This window comes from Prionailurus bengalensis, chromosome D1, assembly GCF_016509475.1.
Source record: "Prionailurus bengalensis isolate Pbe53 chromosome D1, Fcat_Pben_1.1_paternal_pri, whole genome shotgun sequence".
In the NCBI taxonomy this organism is placed as follows: domain Eukaryota; kingdom Metazoa; phylum Chordata; class Mammalia; order Carnivora; family Felidae; genus Prionailurus; species Prionailurus bengalensis.
The window spans coordinates 58,567,462-58,588,141 of NC_057346.1; the positions used below are offsets into that span (position 1 = coordinate 58,567,462).

The 20,680-nt window shown below is 58.1% G+C and overlaps 1 protein-coding gene across 2 annotated transcripts; it reads right to left on the reverse strand.

Moving 5' to 3' along the window:
* Nucleotides 1-975: 975 nt before the first annotated feature.
* RELT (RELT TNF receptor) lies at nucleotides 976-20,276 on the reverse strand. 2 transcript variants are annotated; one of them, XM_043580293.1, is made up of 11 exons: nucleotides 20,160-20,276; nucleotides 7,617-7,685; nucleotides 6,521-6,595; nucleotides 6,260-6,426; nucleotides 5,980-6,059; nucleotides 5,083-5,340; nucleotides 3,696-3,776; nucleotides 3,393-3,474; nucleotides 2,971-3,228; nucleotides 2,332-2,530; nucleotides 976-2,190 (listed from the first exon to the last, which is right to left on the reverse strand). In XM_043580293.1, the coding sequence occupies exons 2-11, from the start codon at nucleotides 7,659-7,661 to the stop codon at nucleotides 2,143-2,145; spliced, it is 1,293 nt and encodes a 430-aa protein (XP_043436228.1). In that variant the 5' UTR covers nucleotides 7,662-7,685; nucleotides 20,160-20,276; the 3' UTR covers nucleotides 976-2,142. The 2 variants fall into 2 exon arrangements, with proteins under 2 accessions (XP_043436228.1, XP_043436229.1); XM_043580294.1 differs by lacking the exon at nucleotides 20,160-20,276 and adding an exon at nucleotides 9,643-9,744.
* Between the last annotated feature and the right edge of the window lie 404 nt (nucleotides 20,277-20,680).

Below are 20,680 nucleotides of genomic sequence, written 5' to 3' on the forward strand. Positions count from 1 at the left end.
CTCCTGGGCTGCTCCTCCAGTTTCCCCACCCAGCTGGCCCTAATCTGTTGACCCACATCTTGTTACCAAGTCCTAGCAGTTCCATCTTAGGACTCTTAGATCCTGCCCCCACATCCTGGCTTCCACCACCTCTTGCCTGGACAGCTGCAACAGTTTCCATGCAGAATTCCTGCTCCACCCTCCAAGCTGTGACCAAGAGCAAGCTGACCAGCTCCCCTTCCTAAATGCCTTAGAGGTTCCTTGGCATCTCTGGCAGAAGACTGATGGCTTCCAAGAGCACGTGTAGCTGTCTTCTGCCCACACCCAATCCAGTCTCCACACCTGGCACCTTCAACTTCCAGCTTCTCCAGTTCCTCGTAGTTCCCCTGGGCCTTTGCACATGCTGTTCTCTCTCTGCAGACCACGTTTCCCTTTCCCACATTCGCCAGCTCCCAACAGGTCAGTCTGACCCCATCCATCTCCCAGGCTCCACTTCCTCTAGAGCTGTGCTGTCCAAGATAGGAGCCACTAGCCGCATGTGGCTGTCGAGCCCTTGAATATGCTAGTTCTTATTAAGATGTGCTTTAAGTGTAAAATACCAGATTTCAAAACAAAAAAATTAGTGGTTCATGCATAATTTTTATACTGACTTTATATTGAAATGAAAATAGTTATACTGGCTTAAATACATTATTGATACTAAGCTTATCTTTTTCTTCCTTTTAAAAATGCGGCTATTAGAAAATTTTAAATTACATATGTGGTACATACTATATATATCTATTGGACAGCACTACCTCTAGGGGCTTCAGTGAGAACCTGATGAAGTGAGGGGCCTCCTCCAGCCCCACTTCACCCGCTGTCCCCATGCCTACCTGCCACAGAGCCAACACTGCGAGGGGAGGGATGGCCTGTCCCACACACAGTACCTGACACACAGCTATTTGGTGAATGGCCAGATGACCTGGGAAGAGACACAGGGAAAGAAGCTCCTCATGACACGACTTTCCCACCTTTTATTATCCAATAAATGGATGGGAATAGAGACAAAGACAGGACAACAGCAAAGTTTCAATAAATAAGAGAAACAGGGATGGCAGTGGGGCCCATGCCTGCACGACCCCACATAAATAACCAGGTTGCTGAGCCAGAGTGGACATAGGGACTGGGCTGGGCAGTCGCCCGCACTGCCCAGGCTGGGGGACAGACACCAACACCACAGGGACACACAAACCACTGAGGCCAGGGGCACCTTACCAGCCCCTCACCCACGCCTCTCCCCAAAAGCTCCTGAGATCTTGGGGTGGCTATGCAGGCTGGCACCTTGTACTACAGCCCTGCCCAGGTCAAGACTGTGGTACCAATTTCAATAAAAACAGCAGGGTGGGGAGCAGATACATGCATTAAGCCCCTTCTTATAGACAGAGCCAGGGATGGGCCGCCCCATGGGGGCCTGAAGGCAGAGGCCTTAGAAGCCGCAAAAATGGGGCCAGATAAAGCTACTAATGGGAGGGGTGGCAAGGAGTCAGGCTCTCCCCTCACATGACCCGGGCCAGAACCTGCCAAGTAACTGGAGAAGCCCTGAGCCCTGAGATGCCTTTCTTTTCCCACTTCATGGTCAGAAGAATTATAACCAGGTAATGGCCAGGGACTTGCCCATGGTTAGAGCCTGGGAACTCAAGTCTCCAGCCCATGGCTTTTTGTTGCTCCTTCCCTTTACAGGGCCCACTAGAAGAGGTGGGAGAGGTCTGTACTAGGGCCCCGTACAGAGGCAAGGGCAGCTAATTACCAAGGTGTGGGGCCAGGAGCGCCAGGCAGAGGGCCCCTCCCCACCAGGCCAAGGCCTTGCCACTTAGTGGTACAGAGGATCCTGCAGGGTCCCAGGATCTGGCCAGGCTAGGGCACAGGGCATCCTTCAGAGAAAAAACTGGGTGGCAGGGACAGGGGAGGGGCTCTCAACCTGCTCCTGCACACAGCACCCGCCAGCTGGCCTGCCTCCTCACTGGGGCGGACGCTCCCACCTCCAGGCCTTGGCCTTTGCTGTTCTGTCTGCTGGGCCATTGCTTCTTGGTCCTCACACGCCCAGCTGCAGCTCTACCTCCTCCAGGAAGCCTTCGGAACCTCCCAGGGCAGGGCTGCCATGTTCTCAGATGAGATAGACCATCAGATGACCAGGTTGCTCTCATTTAGCCGGACCACATAGCGGTTCTCCTGGGAGACAAGGTGAGGGGTCAGAGTGGAGTCAGGGGCTTCTGTACTCCCTGCCCAGGGCCCCCTGGACCTCCACCCGTGCCCCGTTTGCAGTCAGGATCGGCCCAGGTGCCAACTGACACTTTCCCCTCTAGCCCTCACCTCGGCCTTGTTCTCTGCTGGGGGCTTCAGCCACTTAGTATGGCTTCCGCCACTTCCCAGCAGTGCTTGCTGCTCAGTGGGGAGGCCAGGTTGTGGGGAGCCAGGGAGAGCACCCCCTGAGGGCCCAGCCTCTGTGACAGTCTTCACTTCAGAGGCCGCTGAACTTGACCGTTGCTCAGGAATTCGGGCCACTCGGAACCTGTGGTGGTGGAGTGAGGAGTGGTGGTGTGATGATTCCATTAAAGACAGAACCACGGGTCTAGAAAGGGCAACACCCGCCAGGATCCCACACCAAGTTCATGGATCGGAGTCTGAGCCCTTCCTATGCCCTCCCACCCACAGATGAGCTCCCAACCACTGTCAACCCTAGGCTGTAGGTAAACAATCCTTTGGCCTGAGGGGCCCAAGGTGTGATGGAGGCCAGGACCCTGCCCTGGCGCCCAAGGGCTCGTGTGAGACACAGCATAGCTGGAAGACCTGACTTCTCTCTGACAACCCTCCTTCTGCCCAGAGAGGCATACTGAGGCCAGAGAGGGACCAGTCACCAAGCAGGATGTTTAGGGCTCAAATGGGGCCCTGTCTCTCCCACCCTGGCTGTAATGTCTCTCCCCGACCCTCCAGTATCTATGCCCACCTCACCTGCCCACAGACAAGATGGTGATCTCGCCCTGGCGTCCTGCCTTGGCCCCAGCCTTGGGTGCCCTGGCCGGGTTGGGCAGGAGTCTGGGAGTAGGAGTAGTGGCAGCTGCGGCCTCAGGGGACAGCAGCACCTCAGGCCACTTCTTCTGGCTGCAGCGGGAGCAGCAGGGGCCAGAGAGTGAAGCCAGGCCCTGCACGGTGTGAAGGTGATGACGATGTGGGCAGACGTGTGGCATGCTGGGGGGACCCGGCGGCAGCCTACAGCGGGCACAGGGGGAAGTGGTCACTAGGGCAGGCCAGCGCCAGCAGGTCCCAGGAGGTAATAAAGGGGAATCGTGAACATGAAAGGGAACATACCCAAGTGGTGAATCCCCAAGGAGGCAGGCGGATTATCTGTGGGTTTGGATCGCCTGCCCACTCACCTGGGTACGGGCCTGTGGCTGGTCTGCACCAGCTGTTTGCTGTGATACTCCTTCAGCAGCTCCTCCAGGGCCGCGGCATTCTCTGTTGGGCAGCTGCGGTCAGAACCCAGCTCTGGGCCACAAAGGGGTGCTCCCCGTGCACCCACACCCCACCCCACCCCAGGCCTCGTGCCTTTTCCTCCACCCCTCAGCCACACTGATGAGACAGGGCCAGGCTGGCCCCAGGTGTCTCGGTGGGAGGGGCGGAGCAGAGAGGAGACCATCCTCTCCCCGGCATGGGGATGGGGTCAGACCTCCCCTCACCTTTCTTCTCGGTGATCAGGCGTACTAGGACCCCAATGGTGTCCTCATTGGCGTCCTCAGCCCGGTAGGCGGGGTTGATCCCTGTGGAAGAAAAGCAACAGCCATGGTCCTGGGGAAGTGGAGGGTTGATGGGGGGGGGTGGGGGGGGCGGCGGGCTGCGCTCCAGACTTGACTCCAGATTTAACAGCTATGCCAAGATGTGGCAGCAGAGGGCACCGCAGGCCTTCCTGTGAGTTGTGCTGCGAGCCTGGGTGTTGATGCAGTGGTGGCACTCCAGGCCTCAGCTTAGGCTCTGCAAGCTCATTATCACTGCTCCCTGCAATTGGAGGGTGAGGGGGGCCACCCCTTCTGGGGCCTATCATCTCCCCTGCACAGCCTCAGGTAGCTGTGGGCTGTCTCCCTGCCCAGAACCCTGGACAGTTCTCGGGCACACTCTGCCATTCCGGGCTTATCACACTTCCCCAAACACCACCCTGTCCATATGTCTAACTGAGGGCCCTCAGGGCCCAAACCTCAAGAGTGTGAGAATAGGCCACGTAATCAATCCTGGGCCAGTGGCAAACAGCTCCTAGGACTTGCACCCAGGCAGCAGCCAGCAGCTGAAGGAGAACCTAGGCTAGGAGGAAACAAGTGCAGTCCCAGACAAAATGGCCTGAGCTGCCATCTTCCTGCCTGCCTAAAGCCCCTGTGCACTTCCTGTCCCTGCCAGCCTGCAGCGTCAGGAGCTGGGAAGGGCTCTGGCCGGTCCCGGGCAGCCTGTGGCACAGGCATGGAAAGCACCAGTTGGATCTTGGCCGCAAGGCTCTGTGGGCAGTGTGTGTGCATGGGGGTCCTGCCCTATTGGCCTTCAAGGGACGGTGCAGGGAAGAGAAAAGGGGCCCAGGACCCGGGGATGGGGGAAACACATCTCTCCCTCTGGTTCCAGGACTCCTAACTCAAACCATGGCCTGGAGCTGAAACCTGAGCCCCTCGTGGGGTCTGCCAAGGACAGCTGCCCTGCCAGCCACTCAGGTCAGAGGTCAACCTGAGAAGGCAGTCCGACCCTTGAACCATATACATACAACTGCAGTCCCCAAAGAGTTCAGATCCCTACAGCCAGACAGGGCCTCACCCAGGACCAGAATCCCACTGAAGCCACTTGCCCTCTGCTCTGCCCCCGTCACCACCTCAGGCCACTTCACCTTTCCTTCCACTCTGTCATTTCGCGCGGTCTCCTCTGCAGCCGCACGCACACCTCCAGGAAGCCCTCCTGGTTAGCCCTCTGCAGGTCCCTCCCTGTCAGTCCCTCTAGGCCAACAGGTTTCCTTGCGCAGCTGCCAGGCTGAGCTGGGCTGAGCTAGACCCTACCCTCTGGCCTCCCCACTCAAGACCCCAGGCTGAGCCTCACCGCTGCCTCCACCTCCAGGGCCGGGCCCAACCTCCTTGTGGGCCGTGCAGTGGTAGCCTTTCCGCTTGAGCAGGTTGCACACCAGGATGCCCAGCAGCCCCATGAGGCAGAAGACAGGCACGATGGCAATAACCGCATACTGGGCAGCTGTCTCCTCAGGGCCACCTGCCCGCGTGCCATTCCCAAGCTGCCGCGTATCCCCAGCGCTGCTGGCCCCTGCTGCCACCTCCACACCACGTCGGGCCCGTCGTCCCCGCTCTGAGCACCACAGAGGATGGAGGCATGGAGGAAAGATGGAGGCAGAGAGGCCCAGGGCCTGGGTTAAATGGGAGGGGGGTGGGGGCACGAATGTGTCCAGAGCCGCCTACTGCCCACTCTCCACCGTGCTGAGGAAGCAAAGGCCAATTCACCCCACTTGTTCTTGGCCATCTTATCAGCCTGAGCAAGGCCTCCTCAGACCTCAGGACAGCCAGACCCTCAGCCCCCTGTCCACCCTTCATTCTGGGGTGAACACAGTACCTAAGCAGATGCCTGGGCCCATGGACACCGGATCCCACCCCCCACGACTGGCCGATGAATTAGTTTCCTCAGAAAGTGACTGACAACAGGCGAGAGGTGTGTGCGTGTGTGAGTGTGAGTGTGCGCTCACACGCATCTTCATGTGCCTCTCTTTGACGGGAGGAGGACAGGGGACAGGCAGGGTGTTAGCTCCTCAGGGCCTCAAGCCATGGCTGCCACCTGCCGGATGGGTCCTGCCACTCAGAAACGAGGAGAGCAGACACTGCCAGCAGAACAATTGAACACGTGTTGCCGGACGCCCTCTGGCTGCGCACCCTTCCCTGGGCTCAGGCAAGCTCACTGGACCCCCACCAGTCCTGCCCCCCATCTGTCACTCACCATAACAGCTTCGAGTACCCAGAGGTGTCCAGGAGCATGGCTGACAGGAGACAAGGGGGACCCCTGAAGCAGCAAACCACCTGCAAAGAGAGAAGACATCACTAAGGCCTAAAAACTATCCTTAAGAGAGGCTCCTGCCAGGCACACTCACTGGTCCTGACCCCTCCCATTTCACAGATGGGAAGACAGGCCTGCTCAGGGGGTGGGTGAGGCTGGGACCCTAGGACCCAAAGTCCTGGTCATCTAGCCATGAGCCCTCAAGTCCCACCCCATGGCTTACCCAGGCTGGCAGTCTCCACATAGGGTGTCTCGAGTCGCTGTGCCTGCCTGGGCCTCCAGCCTCCCTCGAGGGCTGCAGCGAGCGTGGGGCTGGCACGGGCCAGGGCCCCACGAAGCAGAGAAAGTGCCGGGGGGACAGGACCTGCATAATGTGCCCTGCCCCAGGTCCTGTGGGAGGGAAAGGATGAGAACAAAGCCGGGAGCCAGGTCTGGGGAACCCGCCCCTGGCCCTCAACAGTCTTCCCAGGACAGGGCAGCTCACCAGGCTGGGCTCCTCCCCAGGTGGGCACCGCCAAAGGGTCCTTGATGTTGGAGTGGCCAGAGGCCAGCGCAGCAGCTGGAAGAACAGCAGGCAGGACACACTAAGAGAGCAGAAAGTGCTGGGATATGGCATCTCTGGGCCATCTATCCACCACCCACTTCCTAGTGTCTCAGGAGTGGGGACCACTGACCACACAGGGCCAGCCCCCAGGTTTCAGGGACCTTCTCTAACCTCAATCCCTCATGTTCTGAGTAAAACCTGCCTGTCCCATACCTGCTGCATCACCACTGCCTAGGTAGAAAGAAAACCACATCGGCTTCTGGAAAGTGCTGGAAAACCCCAGACGGAGCCAGATCAGGATCTCAAGCCCTTGGGTCCCTGAGTCACATCCATTCCAGCTAATCAGGACGATAAAGAGGAAATGCTTCCGAATTCCTCTCTCAAGTTCTGTCTCCCTTCCTGTGGCTGTGGCCCCGCCACCATGGCTGGGCCTGTTGTTAACCAGGCCCTGTTCATCATCCCTGGGGCCAACCAAGTCTGCAGCCAGTGCTTCCTGTTCTGGGCCCTCAGCAGAGACAACTTCCTCCATGACCTCTCCACACAAGGCCGGCCAGCTCACACTCCTGCACCCACACGGGGCGGGATACACCTCAAGGAAGGGATCTCAACTGGCCTCCCCCAGCACATTCCACTGACAGCTCCCTCTGCACCTCACTCCAGGAATCAACTATCTGCCCTGAATCCCTCCTGCTGCGGGCAGATTCCCCCCACCCCCAAACCTGTCCTCCAATTTGGCCCAACTTGTAACAAGCACAGAATAGAGCCAGCTGCCCTGGAGGGCAGAAGGAATGTCACACAGGAGGCTCTGGGACTCTCCCCAGGCCCCAGCCCTGGCTCCCAACATCTGCCAAGCCCTAGGAGGACTCCTGCACCAAGAGCCACACAGGCCAGGAGGTGTTTCCTAGGGTTGGACTGCCTCAATTTGCAAAGGAAGAGGTGTGTAACCAACCCTAGCATGGCAGCCGGCGTGGGGTTCCTGAACTCAGAAGGGCTGGGGTGCAGGGTTCAGTACTCCCAGGTCCCATCCCCAACTCACCACAAAAAGGCAGGACAGGGGCCAGTGTGGCAGGCTCAGCTTCATCCTCGGGCCCCAGGAGTAACCAGCCTACAACACACATGGAGGGAAGGCTCAGCAGGAGATGGGAAAAGGCAGGCAGCTGCTGTCCTCCCAGCACTGTTTCCAGGACAAGACTGGATGGGAATTTGCAAGGTATTGCTGGGCAGGCAACACTGGGGTGGTTTGGCCTACACTCACCGCACCTCTCCCTCCCCCCACAAACCTGGGTAGAGATGGGGGTGCCCTGTGTGGGGCTGGCCTCCCAGGGCAGCAAAGGAGGGGGACAGAGGGCTCTGCCAGGCTTGGGGGACTTCCCAGAGGAGGAAGGGCTTCCTTTCCCTTCCATAAATAGCCATGTGCATGGGGACATGGGCAGGGGGGCCCTGGGAGGAAGGAAGTGTGCAGCAGCAGTCCTGGGGGTGGGGGCTGAGAGGGCCTGCAATCCCCCCATGCCCAGACTCTGCACCTCATTTCCAGCTCCCAGGCTCCTGCCACTTGGACCTCCTGTGGGCCCAGTCCCTTGGCTTCTCTGCCTTCACTCTTGCTGTTTCTGCTCCAAGGAAGGTACTTTCCCTCAGCCATCAAAGCCAAATACGAAGGCAGCTCTGTCCAGAAGCTTCTCGAGATTTCATTTTCCCCCCACAGCCGGGATCAAAACGCCTGCATGTCTCCCTACTCACTGCCCCCCATCACAGTCCCAGTCCCACCACAAATCCCACTCCCCAGTGGGCAGTCTTCTCCACCGAAGGATGTGGAAGGACATGTCCAACACTGGGAGGGGTCTGACTGCATCTCTGGGTCAAGAGCAGACCGCCTGCTGCCATAGCAACCAGCGTTCAGCCTTCTGTCCTCTCAGGCACCTACCACTGTGTGTTGGGCATTGCCCTTGGCGCAGGAAACAGAAGAAGACAGACACTGTCCCCATCCTCAGAGAGTTCACATCCCTGTTGACCATACCAATGGTCTACAGATGAACAGGGAAATGCCCCTCTGCCAGACAGCGGGAAGTGCCAACAAACCATGAGGCAGGGTGAGGACGCCGCGTGGGATGGCCGCTGGCCTGAGACTGAGCACCCAGGCTCCAAGCATGGGGTCCTCTGGAGAAAAGCCTCCAGCCAGTGGGCAGGTTGGAAGAGCAGGAAGGAGGATTCAGTTTAGACAAATGGGACTGTGGCAAAACAAGAGAGTTCCATCACTTTTTTCCAGGAGACCTGGCTTCCGGCTCAGGAGGGTGAGGGAAGCTGGATTTGTCAGGCCTCAGCCACAGGCCATATAGCTTCTGACCCCCAAGGGGCAGCCAAGCCACTGGCCCAGGGCCCCCAGCAGATTGAGGGGACCCTACCCAGAGCCCCATGCTGCCCGATACCAAGTCTGGTGGGAGAAGCGATGCCTGCCGTAAACCCCAGGTCATATGAGAGCCCCTCGGGGGCACAGGTGGCCCGGCCTTCCCACGTGGAAAAGGAGCCAGAGGAAACTGATCCCCCTACACAGACCTCGGTGGCAGCAGCCAGGGGTTCGAATTACATCACAAGGGAGGGGGAGGGGCGGCAGGCACAACATCCTCGGGACTCTCCAAGTCACTCTTGGCCCAAGGCCAGCTAAGGGGAAAACCTAGGACAGGAGAAGGTCGGGCCACAGCTTAAAGGCCACACCCTGGTTGTCTGTACCCAACAGGTAGTATACTCAGACCCATTCCCCGACTTGTCCCCTCCTCTAATTTGGTCACAAGTCTTCCTTTCCAGTTTCTGGCCCAAAATGTCCCTTTCCCTGCCCAGGCCGAGCTCCCACTCAAGCCCCGCCCCCCCATGAAGATCCTTCTTCATAGGATCTAACCCACGGACTTGACCACAAGCCCCAAGGCCTCAGGCTGACCCCACAGGGGCTGGACCAGGGGTGAAAAGAGGCACAACAGCCACAAAAGAGAGGACCCCAGTCCCACTCCTGGCCCTGACTGGCACCTGCTAGGTAACCTGAGCCCACAGTGAGGGGCTGTACAGCTGCTCACCTCCAGGCCGATGGGGAACCGTGATCTTGAGACTTCCAGGAGGAAAGTCTTCCAGGGGTCCAAAGGCCCAAACTCAAAGCCAGCAAGGGCCCACTCAGGCATATTCACAGACACTCGCCGCCTAGCGCCCTGACGCCTTCTAATTACGTGCCTTCTAATTACCCCAAACTGGTACTTACTCCAGTCTGGCCGCCGGAGTCTGCTTACAGCTGCACTACCAGCCCCCTCACTCAGCTAGATTGAGCCCCCGATGAACCTGTCCGGTCAGGCGGCCCATGGTAGGCCACCCAGAACCCCCTCCGTGTACACACAGGGCAGCACCTGCCGCTCTGACCTGCCCCTCAGCACCCCCTGTCCCACCAGAACTCCAGCATCTCTAAGCCTGGAGTCCTGAAATCTTGACTGAAAAGCAAGTTCAGATCAAAGCCCCTCGGCTGGCTGAGTGTCCGTGAAGGCTCCATCCCCACCTCTCTGCCTAGTCCTAAGGCCAGGAAGTCAGTGACCTTCCAAGGCCTCCAGAGAGCCTCCTGGAAGAAGGCTGTCAAGGTAGCTGAGCAGACCCAGGCCCACAGCAGGGAGCCTCCTCTCAGGGCCCAGTGCTCCAGACAGAGGAGAAACACCCAACAGGGCCCCAGGGGCAGAGGAGGAAGTAAGCCTAGAGGCCACTCCTCCCAGAAGTCTAACCTGGGCCTGTCCCCATTGCCACCAACTCCCTGTGGGACCGGAGCCCCTGCTACACCTTGCTGGGTCTCAGTATCTTCATCTGCAAGATGGGGATATTTGTCTCCCAGGGCAAGACCATGATTAGGTTTAAATGAGGTAACAAGCCTAAGGAAGGTCTTGTGATTTCCTCCCCATCACTCCCTTCTTCCCCTCTGCACCTTGGCTCAGGTTTGTAATTAAGTATTTGTTTGCTTACTTGTTCAGCGCTGCTCCCCCTACCCCACCCCGACAGCAGCAAGGGCAGGGATGTCTGTCTCATTCACCACAAAGCCCTCCCCCAGCAGTGTCTGGAGCGGGAGGCCTCCACAAAACAGGTTGAGGGGGAGCAAGCTTCCTAACATGCAACCCACCCCCATCTCCAAAAATGCCCAAACAATTAGAACCAGAAATTCCCTGGAAGAAAACCAACTAACCAGGGCAGCGGAGCCCCAGGGACATGCAGCCCTGGAGGCCTCAGAGAAAGAGGAAGCTGTGACACCACCCAGGTCTCCACAGCTTCCCCTTTCCCAGAACTGAAGCTTTGTAGGGTCATGAGGCCCCAGCCTGGGGCCCTCCTCTGCACTTACTCACTCTCCAACCTCAACCTGGCCTCCTACTGAAGCTCCACTGAATCTCCAAGGGCCCTTGCTCTTGGCCTCCAGTTCAGCCCCACCTGCAGCCTAGGCATCCTTACACTGGGATCTGGCCCCTGCCCCTTCCCCCAGCCATTCTGAGCTTCTTTCACTCCCCTACACTTGCCTCTCCTACCCAGAAACCCTTCCCAATCACCTGGCCAATACCTACTCTTCCTTCAGAGCTCAGCTCAAGGCCCCTCACCTCCTCCTGGAAGCCCCCCACCACTACCTTCCCTTACATAGTCATCATCCACATGTAACCTACCCGGCCCCTTCCCCACAACCTGTGTGCCCAGTGCGCAGCACAGGGCCAGGGCCCTGGTAAGTGGGTAGATATAGGCTGAACTGGGGATGGGATGGGTTTGAAGGAGGGGGCAGGGATCAGGAGAGCACCTAGGTTCTGTCAAGGCTGGGTGGGCCAGAGACCAGGATCTCCGTTAAGGAGCCCAGAGTCTGGGTTAGGCAGGAGGGGAGGGGCGGAGAGTTGAAACTGCATCTGAACCCCTGGGCTAACTTGGGGAGAATCAGTCTGCCTTGCTCTGCTCCTCAACTGGCTCTGTGGCTGTGGACACCCCTGCTCCCATCAAGACAGAGGGCTGCTATGAGGCTAAGAGAATTCACCTTAAATATGCAGCACAAGGCCTGGCACACAGAATGAGCCCTCAGTAAGCATTCGCCATGCCTCCGTTTCCCCATGTATAAATTATGGAGCAGGGAATGACACACACTTGACAAGCAGGTGTGAGGTACAAAAGAGATTCTTCTCTATTTATGCTTGGCCCAGAGGCTGTACACAGGAGGTGCTGAATTAGCCATGGTGAGGCTCTGGGAGGTAGGGGGGTATAAGAAGGGAGAGAGGTCTGGAAAGATAGGTGGGCAGAGCCCAGGTCACACCAAGACTTGGATGCAAACTGAGAAGCCTGCACTGCCTTAAGGGCCTGTGGGAGACTTGAAGGGTTAGTGGGCGGAGGAGAGGTATGGAACAATTTGCCTCTCAGAGGGCTTCCTGGGCTGCCTGCCAAGAAGGCTGGACTGGGGAGACAGAGGTGAGAGGCAGGTCCCCACCTGGAGCAGAGGGTGGGAGGCAGGTACTTGTGTTTCCCAGCGGTGGCTCTAGGGCCTATGGACCTCCCTGCAGCCTTCAGAGGCTAGAGCTGCCGGGAAACACAGCTGGGCACAGGCCTTCCTTGACCACTCGAGGCGGCAAGACAAAGGCCGCCCATCAATAGTTAGAAATCCAGGTTAGTGAGGAACCCAGTGGTTCCCTGGCAACTGGGGCTGAAGTAGGGCAGTGTCCACAGTGGGTGGCGGTGAGGGCAGCTAGGCATGCCTCCTTTCCATCCTCCACCCTCACAGGGAAGCCAACTGGCCCTCATTCCCTCGGGCCAGGCCCTCAGTTGCCCCTACTCCTTAGGAGTATCCCTGTTTCATACAGGAGTACTGATGCATAGGGGCACGTGAACCCCAATGTTTATAGCAGCACTCTCAACAATAGCCAAATTATGGAAAGAGCCTAAATGTCCATCAACTGATGAATGGATAAAGAAATTGTGGTTTATATACACAATGGAATTCTACGTGACAATGAGAAAAAATGAAATATGGCCTTTTGTAGCAACGTGGATGGAACTGGAGAGTGTGATGCTAAGTGAAATAAGCCATACAGAGAAAGACAGATACCATATGTTTTCACTCTTATGTGGATCCTGAGAAACTTAACAGAAACCCATGGGGGAGGGGAAGGAAAAAAAAAAAAAAGAGGTTAGAGTGGGAGAGAGCCAAAGCATAGGAGACTGTTAAAAACTGAGAACAAACTGAGGGTTGATGGGGGGTGGGAGGGAGGGGAGGGTGGGTGATGGGTATTGAGGAGGGCACCTTTTGGGATGAGCACTGGGTGTTGTATGGAAACCAATTTGACAATAAATTTCACATATTAAAAAAATAAATAAAAATAAATAAATAAATAAATAAATAAAAAGACACAGACTGAAAATAAAATGATATATCAACCAAAGAAAGACAAAATGGCACTGTAGCACATAAAACATTGAAGCAAATAGCATTTAGTAGAAAAAAGAACATTACTTTAAATACATATGCTACTTATAAAAAAAAAAAAAGGAGTATCCCTGTTTCACACCTGGGTAAACTGAGGCCACGGGAGATCACTTGAATGGGTCACACGGCCAGTGTGTGGTGATGCAGGGGCCCAGGTCTGTCTGATTCTGCCTCCTACCTCACTCCTGACCCCTCTTAATCCTAGAGCCTAGCTTAGGTTCCAGCATATAGCAGATAGCCTCTGAATGTTTACCAACCAGATGGCAGAGGCTAGGGAGGTAGTGGCATACAGAAGTGGCTCACTGAGAGGCTATTACAAAGGCCCCAAGCAGGCCCCAGGGAAGGAGGTACTGCCCCCATTCCTGGGGGTCTCTGGGGTTTGCCTCCACCCACACTAACTTGCATATTGCCCTGTGTACCAGCTCCTGTGGGAAAAGGCAGTGGCACCTTTGAGAAGCAGGAAGCCCAGGGAAGGCTGGGAATTCCCAGGGGGTTGAAGAGCAAGTCCCAGGGTGGAGCCCAGCTCCTCAGGCTGCTGACAGGCTGGGGGCCTAGAGTTGTGCAGAGGCTATGTCAGGGCCACTCAGTGGGAAGGGCACCCCCGTTCCCAGCCCAGCCTTGGGCAGCCTTGGTCTCCCGGGCACAACCCTTGGGTAAGGACTCCATGCGTGTGAACCCCAAATCCCACACCAGGGCACACCAGACAGCAGCTGCTCCCCGGCCCACCCCGGGGGCTGGGCATGGTTCTGCCCCTCAGACCTCCAGGCTGCCCCTGGGCCTGCACTTCAGAGGCTCAGGGAAGTGATGGGGGCAGGTGGGGCTGAGGGAGCTAATTGGCCCTTGAGGCTAAGAAAAGGGCTGAGGTGGCCAGACTGGGCCAGCCCCGCTCCTCCCAGTCTGGTGCAGTTCAGCTGCAAACCCGATCCCTTACCTGAGCTGAGTCTGGGGCTAGGGGAGGGGGGCACTAAACCAGACAGTCATCTCTGGGGCAGAGCTGGGCCTCCCCAAACCCCCTAAGCACTTACTGTGCGCCTCAATCCCATCCCAGGCCTCAAAGATGGGGTCCCAGGCTTCACAGATGAGAAAACTGAGGCTCAGAGAGACTAAGGAGTCCCCTGTAACAAGTCGGTCTCAAAGGAGACAGGGTTAACCCACCCAGTGGTGAGGACAGGCAGCCCTTGTCCTTGCCCCCCAGGCCTGGCATTTCTGCTCCTACAGGCCCTCTCCAGCCTGACACCCAACCACTTAGCACCCTGGGCTTCCTGCAGGGAGCCCGAGCCAGCCCTGGGCCGTCTCCCTGGCCCCAAGGCAGGATGGCAATGGCCCACTCACTCATGCTACTGCTACTTCTTCCTCTGAGAAGCCACCTTTGCCGCCAACCCCAGCTGCACACTCGGTACCAATCACGGTACCGTGCTCAATCACAGTCTGCTCAGCACAGGCCCCCCGTCACCCTGACCTGGGCAAGGCTTCACAAGAGACTGAGGGCAGACCACAGGCCCAGCCTGCCCTGTCCTCAGACTCCTCTAGACCTGAGGTGCGGGGGAAAAGAACCCTCTCCCCAGCAATTCTAGGTCAGGCCCCAACCCATGGAGACTGAGGACTGGGGTCAGCACAAGGCAGGAGGTTGGGTTCCAGAACAGTTACTCCTGGTTCAAGCTGTTTGTCACTTAGTGACTCTGTGACCTTGGGCAAAATACTTACCCTCCCTGAGCTTTAGGGGTCTCCTCTGCAAACAAGGGCTCTGGTCCCTGTCTCTGGGGATGCTGCAGGGATAAGTGGAGCCACTGTAAACAGGGCTGACCAGGGCCTGGCCTGACCAAACCTCTCCTGAGGATCAGTTCTCACCACAACCCACAAGGGCCAGAGGAGGAGCCAGGCTCAGAATTAAGCAGCATCCAGCCAAGGTCATCCAGTGGCTTTGGAGCAAGCAAGCGTGCTTTGGGGAACCAAGCATCAGTCCCAGCAGCATGGACAAAGGAGCCTTGGCCTCCCAGGGAAGCCCGTGGGTGCCCATTTCCCAGCTGCTATACCAGGCCTGTATCCACATGCTCCCATGCCAGCTAAAGCCACAATCAGGAAGGTAGAAGGGTGCTGAGCAGTCAGGACCCAGCCCCACAACCCCAAGCTTCAGTTTCCTCCTCTGTAATTTGGGATAGTTGTGTTTCTTCAGCTGACCTCTTGGTGTGGCTGGAGGATCCAGAGTTCACAGGAGAACAGTGGCTCTTCTTACAATCAGGCTTCAGCCTAGATGCCACCTCCTGCAGGAAGCCTTCCCAGCCTCCCTGTCTGCGTGGACCCTCCCCTCTCCTGACCCCTTCAGCCACCTGTGATCTCCCTGGAGGGAAGGAGGGAGGGAGGGAAGGCAGGCAGGCAAGCAGGCAGGCTGGTGGGCACATCGGGGCACCAGGCCACTCCCTGAGCTCATTGCTCCTTCTCACGGTGACTACAATATGCAGATCCAAGTTTAGATCCCTCCTTCCCTCTCTCCACCCACACACTCAGACCCCGCTTCTAACTGGCTGCAGAGGCCCCTCCATCCCTCTCTCTGTGCCAAGTAGCCAGGGCACACACTCACAGCCACATGGGCAGTTTATTTATAGAGCTCTCATCTTTCCCAGGATGGCTTTCCAGGCAAACAGTCCTGGGTTAAGATCCCAGTTACACTAGGGTCTTGCAAGTCCCTTCCCCTCTCGGGGCCCTCTTTTCCCTACCTATACCTAGAAGGGACTGCTGACCCTCAGGGCATAAGGCTAAAGATGTGAGAGCCTTGGGGTCCTAATCCCAGGGCTGAGCACACAGTAGGGATGCAGCCCTGGGTCCCTCCCGTCCTCCTTGCAACCCCAGCCCCAGCCAGTGGCACTAGGGCCAGGCCCAGGCACCCAGGGCCTCCGCAAAGAATGGGTACTGAGCTCTGCCAGAGACCTGGTCCCAGCAACACTCAATCCTGAGTGGGGGTGGGGCCAGATGGGCCCCGCTGGCTGACCTCAGGCAAAACCCCGCCCTCTCTGGTGCACCCCTCCCACCCACCCGGCAGAAGGGCCAGCCCCATAACAAAGGGGGTCTGGCCTTATCCAGCCAGGCCAGGTGCTGAACAGCCCCACTACTTCCTCCTCCCAATGCAGGTAGCCAGCATGATCTTTCTGTGGAAACGGATGCCAGACAACCGTTGCCTCCACTTGGGAGACAGGGCTGGGTAAGAGCTTGGGCACCAGACTCCAGCACCACGGTTGTGTGACTCAAACTAGCACTGGTCCCTTCTGCCCTTTGAGTTTCAGCTCCCCAGTAAGCAGCCTGGGAAGGAATAAGATCCTCTGTCAGTACGGTTGAGACCTGAGCCCAGGGCCTGGCAAACAGCAGGGAATGTGCCGGCCCTGAATGAGAGCCTTGTCTGAGGAGGGCCCAGACGCCAGATGTTCCCCTTCAAAAAGGATGGTCATGGGTCTTCACCTTTAAGCCCCCCAGCACACAATAGGCCCTCACCCTACAGTGGCTGTCGTTCCTCAGGAAGAGGCCTGGCTGGCACCGATATGGCACCAATATGGCAAGACAGGGCAGGCTGCTGACCAGGCCTGCCCTTCCCAGCCGGTATGTAGTGCCCATGAGTGTCCCACACCTGTGCCCATTCCCAAAGGTGAGGGGACGGGAGGGGGGGACACCTGACAGGTGGACCACAACAATGGAGAGGGGCTAACATTGGGCTGGGAGGGCTTCCTGGGTGAGGGGAAGCTGTACCCTGAATGGCCAGGAGGGTTCCAGAAAGGGGAGACAGCAAGAGCAAAGGCAGACTCGAACCAAGGCACATGGCAGGGAGAGATGAAGGTGAAGACGTAAAGTTCAGAAGGTCTTCGAAGGAAAAGTGCTGATGCTCAGATGAGGAGTCTGGACAATGTTATGCAGGCAAAAAAAAGTAAGTTGCCTTAGGGAGGATGTTCTGACAGTGCGTGGAAGAACTGGAAATGGAGGCAGAGAGGCCAGTACGGGAGTCTGGGGCAGGACAGCAAGGCCAGAGTGGAACAACAGAGGGAGGCCTGATTTTGTGAAGGTGTGTCTGGAGCCTGCTTCCAGTCTTGGGCCACGTCCAGTCTGCCGGGGAACATGTGGCAGGACAGAAGGAAGAAAGGTACCCTGTTGGAGGGTAGAATACCAGGTTTCTGGACGCCTTGGGTAAGTCCCAGCACTTCTCAAACCTCAGTCTCTCCCTCTGTAAAATGAGGCTGACTCTATGAGCAGGTGTGGAGTGATGACTGCCCCTCAACGTCTCCCCTCCTTGGCCAAACACAGGTACCTCCCTCCAGCAGCTATCACATCAGTCCCAACTGGGGCCATATGTGGAAACCCACCCTGACCCCACTGTCATTCTGGGAGGTCCAAGTTCCCAGAAAGCTTTAGCCTGGGCAGGGCACAGGGTAGGACTGGGAGGGCCTCCACCAGGGCTAGGATGAGAAGAGGAGGCTATCCCTTCCCCTCTTCCTCCCCCCGCCCTGGGCCCAGAGCTATTTCCCTGTTTGCTGGGGATAGAAATAACTCAGGCTCAGCCCCAGGAGACCAAGACAGCTATTCTGATCAGCCCCAAGAAGCACAGCCCCAGTCATTCCAGGGAGGACCAAAAGACACCCTGACCCCCCAGCAACAGCCCTCGGCCCAGTGGCAGCAGTGGTCAGAACTTGCGGGGCCTCTGGGAAGAATGGGGAGACTGAAGGACCGAGAGGGTGGGGCAACCCCAGGTCACCCCCAGCCTGCCCCACACCACAGCTTGTGGGTAGATTTGGGAAAATACGCCCAGAGCAACTCTAAATAGTGAAACAGAGCCTCTCCGGTATGGTGAAGGTCAGCTGGGACTCTCAGTTATCCTTGCCATCCCTGGAGCCTGGGCTGTGCTGCTGACTCCTGACACTTTTTGTAGCTGTGTGGATGCTCCCAAAGCCAGTTGCAGACTCTAAAAGGCAAGAGACAGGCCTCTCTGGTAACCTCCCGCTAGGGGTGAGAGCTGGGGGAAGGGAAGAGGAGGAACAGGAAGACCACATAACTTACCCACCCACACAGACACGTGTACAAATACACACTACACTCAGAACTCACAAAGGCACACTCTGGCAAGGCCATGCTTGCCAGTCCGGGTTTGAGAGAGGGAAGCCTACATAAGCCATGAACAGATATTCGAAAGATTGGTGGCCCTCTCCAAGCATCTCACAGGGTTTCAGAGGCAGAAGACCTGAATTCCAGTCCTGGCAGTGTCCGGACTCAGCATGACCTTGGGCAAGTCACTTTGCTTCTCTGAGCCTCAGTTTCCTTCTCTGAAAAATAGTCCTATCTCAGAACCACTGCGAGGATTCAACAAGAGTACACCAAAAAGTGTTCAGCATAGCACCTGGTACTGTCCCCCTGCCCTCAGCCCCAACACAGAATGCGACCAACATTTTCAGAGCAGGACAGAACTTCCAGATCCTTTAGCAGATACCTCCTCACCCCTCCTGGTCTAGAGAGGCCAATTTCCATTCTGCCCTGCATGGACCCAACAGACCCTCTTGTGGGGGTGGGGGCCTCAGAGGGTAGCCCAGATGGTGCTTCAGCTCTCCAGATCAGAGACCACTCGTGGGGAACAACTCCATGCCCCCTCTCCCCCAACAAAGGGAAATGAAGGAGACCGGGGCCACAGAGGTCAATGTCTACGGATCGGAATTCTGGGCTTTGTCAGAGAAGCTGTACTTCCATCCCTGTCGCCAGCAGCCCCTGGGCCATTGTGTCCCCAGCAGCCAACCTGCCCCCACCCCCCACTGCAGTCTTTCTGCCTGGAGGGAGGGAGGGGAGAACAGAGGCGGTTGACCCAAAAACAATAGAGGATCCCAAAGTGATGATTCACAGTCCATTCACAGCCCAACACCTCAGTGTGCAGAAAGGGAGACTGAGGCCCAATGGGGGCAGGGTCTGAGAGGAAGATAGGCCCAGTGAGAATACAGGTTACTGGGGACAAAGCTTTGCCAGGCATCTGGGACCTCAGTGTGTGAGTGTGTTTGGGAGGTGGAGCCTGAGGCTACCTCAGGGCCCCTCAGCTGCTGCCAGAAGTGTCAGTCATCTCAGCAGATGTCACCCAGCCTTGGCCTCCTCTCCCCCTGCCAGAGTAAGTCACTCAGGGTCCTCCCGGCTGACTAAATTGAGATGTTGAGAGGCACCCTCTTAGGAACAGCTCTGGAGCCGCCCCTGGCCTCCCCTCCTCCCCTTCCCTCTTTGTACGGCAGGTGGTTGAGGTCCCTCCTCTTTCTGCCTCTTACTCATTCTCCTGAGGCTTGGAGACACACACACACACACACACACACACACACACACACACACACTACTTGGCCCCACGAGCACACTACGGCCCCAGTGATTTGGAGGTTGGTTCTCCAAATCAGTTAGGGTTCCTCTCTGTTTCACACTCACATTAGGGAGTCACTCTGGCCCTGCCCTGGTCTCGTTCCAGGCCACATACACTCTCAGTGACCCCAGTGACCGGGGTCTCACAGTAAGCTGGGGTCACGGTCACCCGCAAGGACCTGGGGTCTCTCTCCCACAATCACACGCACTCACTCGGCCTGTCAGAGATACACAGAGCCCCTCTGTGTCTCCCGCTTGGTCCCGGCGTCACTGCCCAGTGTCCCGGCCACACGTTCTCCCGGGCTGGGCCGCCTCACGCGCCGTGTCACCCACAGTCACGGGCTGACACCGTTCAGAGCTCCCCCCCGTCCGGCCGCCCCGCGCCGCAGCCGTCCCGTCCCGCACCCGTTCCTGGTCTCGGTCCAAGTTTCCCAGGCCGGGGGCGTCTCCGGGGCCCGCCGACTCCTCAAACTGCAAGTCCCGCGGCTGCTTGGCCCCCGCGCACGGCCGGGCCTGGAGTCGCGGCTAGAGGACGCGCAGCTCCTGGGGCAGGGGGCTCAGAGAGCGGCAGGGACCTGAGCGCGGAAGACGCCGGGACAGGACGCGGAGGAGGGGGGTGCGCAGAGCCGGGGCTGCGGCATCCGCCGCCCCGGCCAACTTCCTCAGAGACTCGGGGAGGCAGGGGGGCGCCACTCGGGTCCGCACCACTCTGGCCCCGGCCGCGGGAAGCAGACCCCGGGCTGAGGCCCCACGCGCCCTCCTTACCTGACCGCCCCGCAGCAGCTCCAGCAGCTCAACCCCTCGGCAGACTGGCAGGCCGAGCCCGGATCCGCGAGCGCACCGGCGGCCGCGCAGGCTGCGCGCCTTTTGAATGAATCGCCGGCCGGGCCGGGAAGGTGCGCAGCTCCGCCTCCGCGCGTCACGGTCTCCGGCCCCGCCCCCTACGTCAGAGCCCGGGCTCGAGCCCCCAGGTCCCCACCCCCTTGAGGCCGCGTAGGGCCTCGCGTTCTCCCTTCGGGCCGCGCCGCTCTGTTTCGCCATCTCTCGCGCCCCCCGGGAACTGCAGGGGGCTGCGAGGGAAGAGGCTTCTTGGATCCACCTCTCCTGGACTCCAAACCAAGAAAGAAGGGGTTGCGCGATGCAACACAGTCTGGAGACTTGGATGCTACCCCGGGTCCTGTCACAATTGCCGGTTCAGGCAGGACCACCGCCACCCCTTCTTGGGTCTTGTTTTCCTCCTGGAAATTGGCAACCAGGGAGAACGACCTCACTTTGTTGATGAGGCC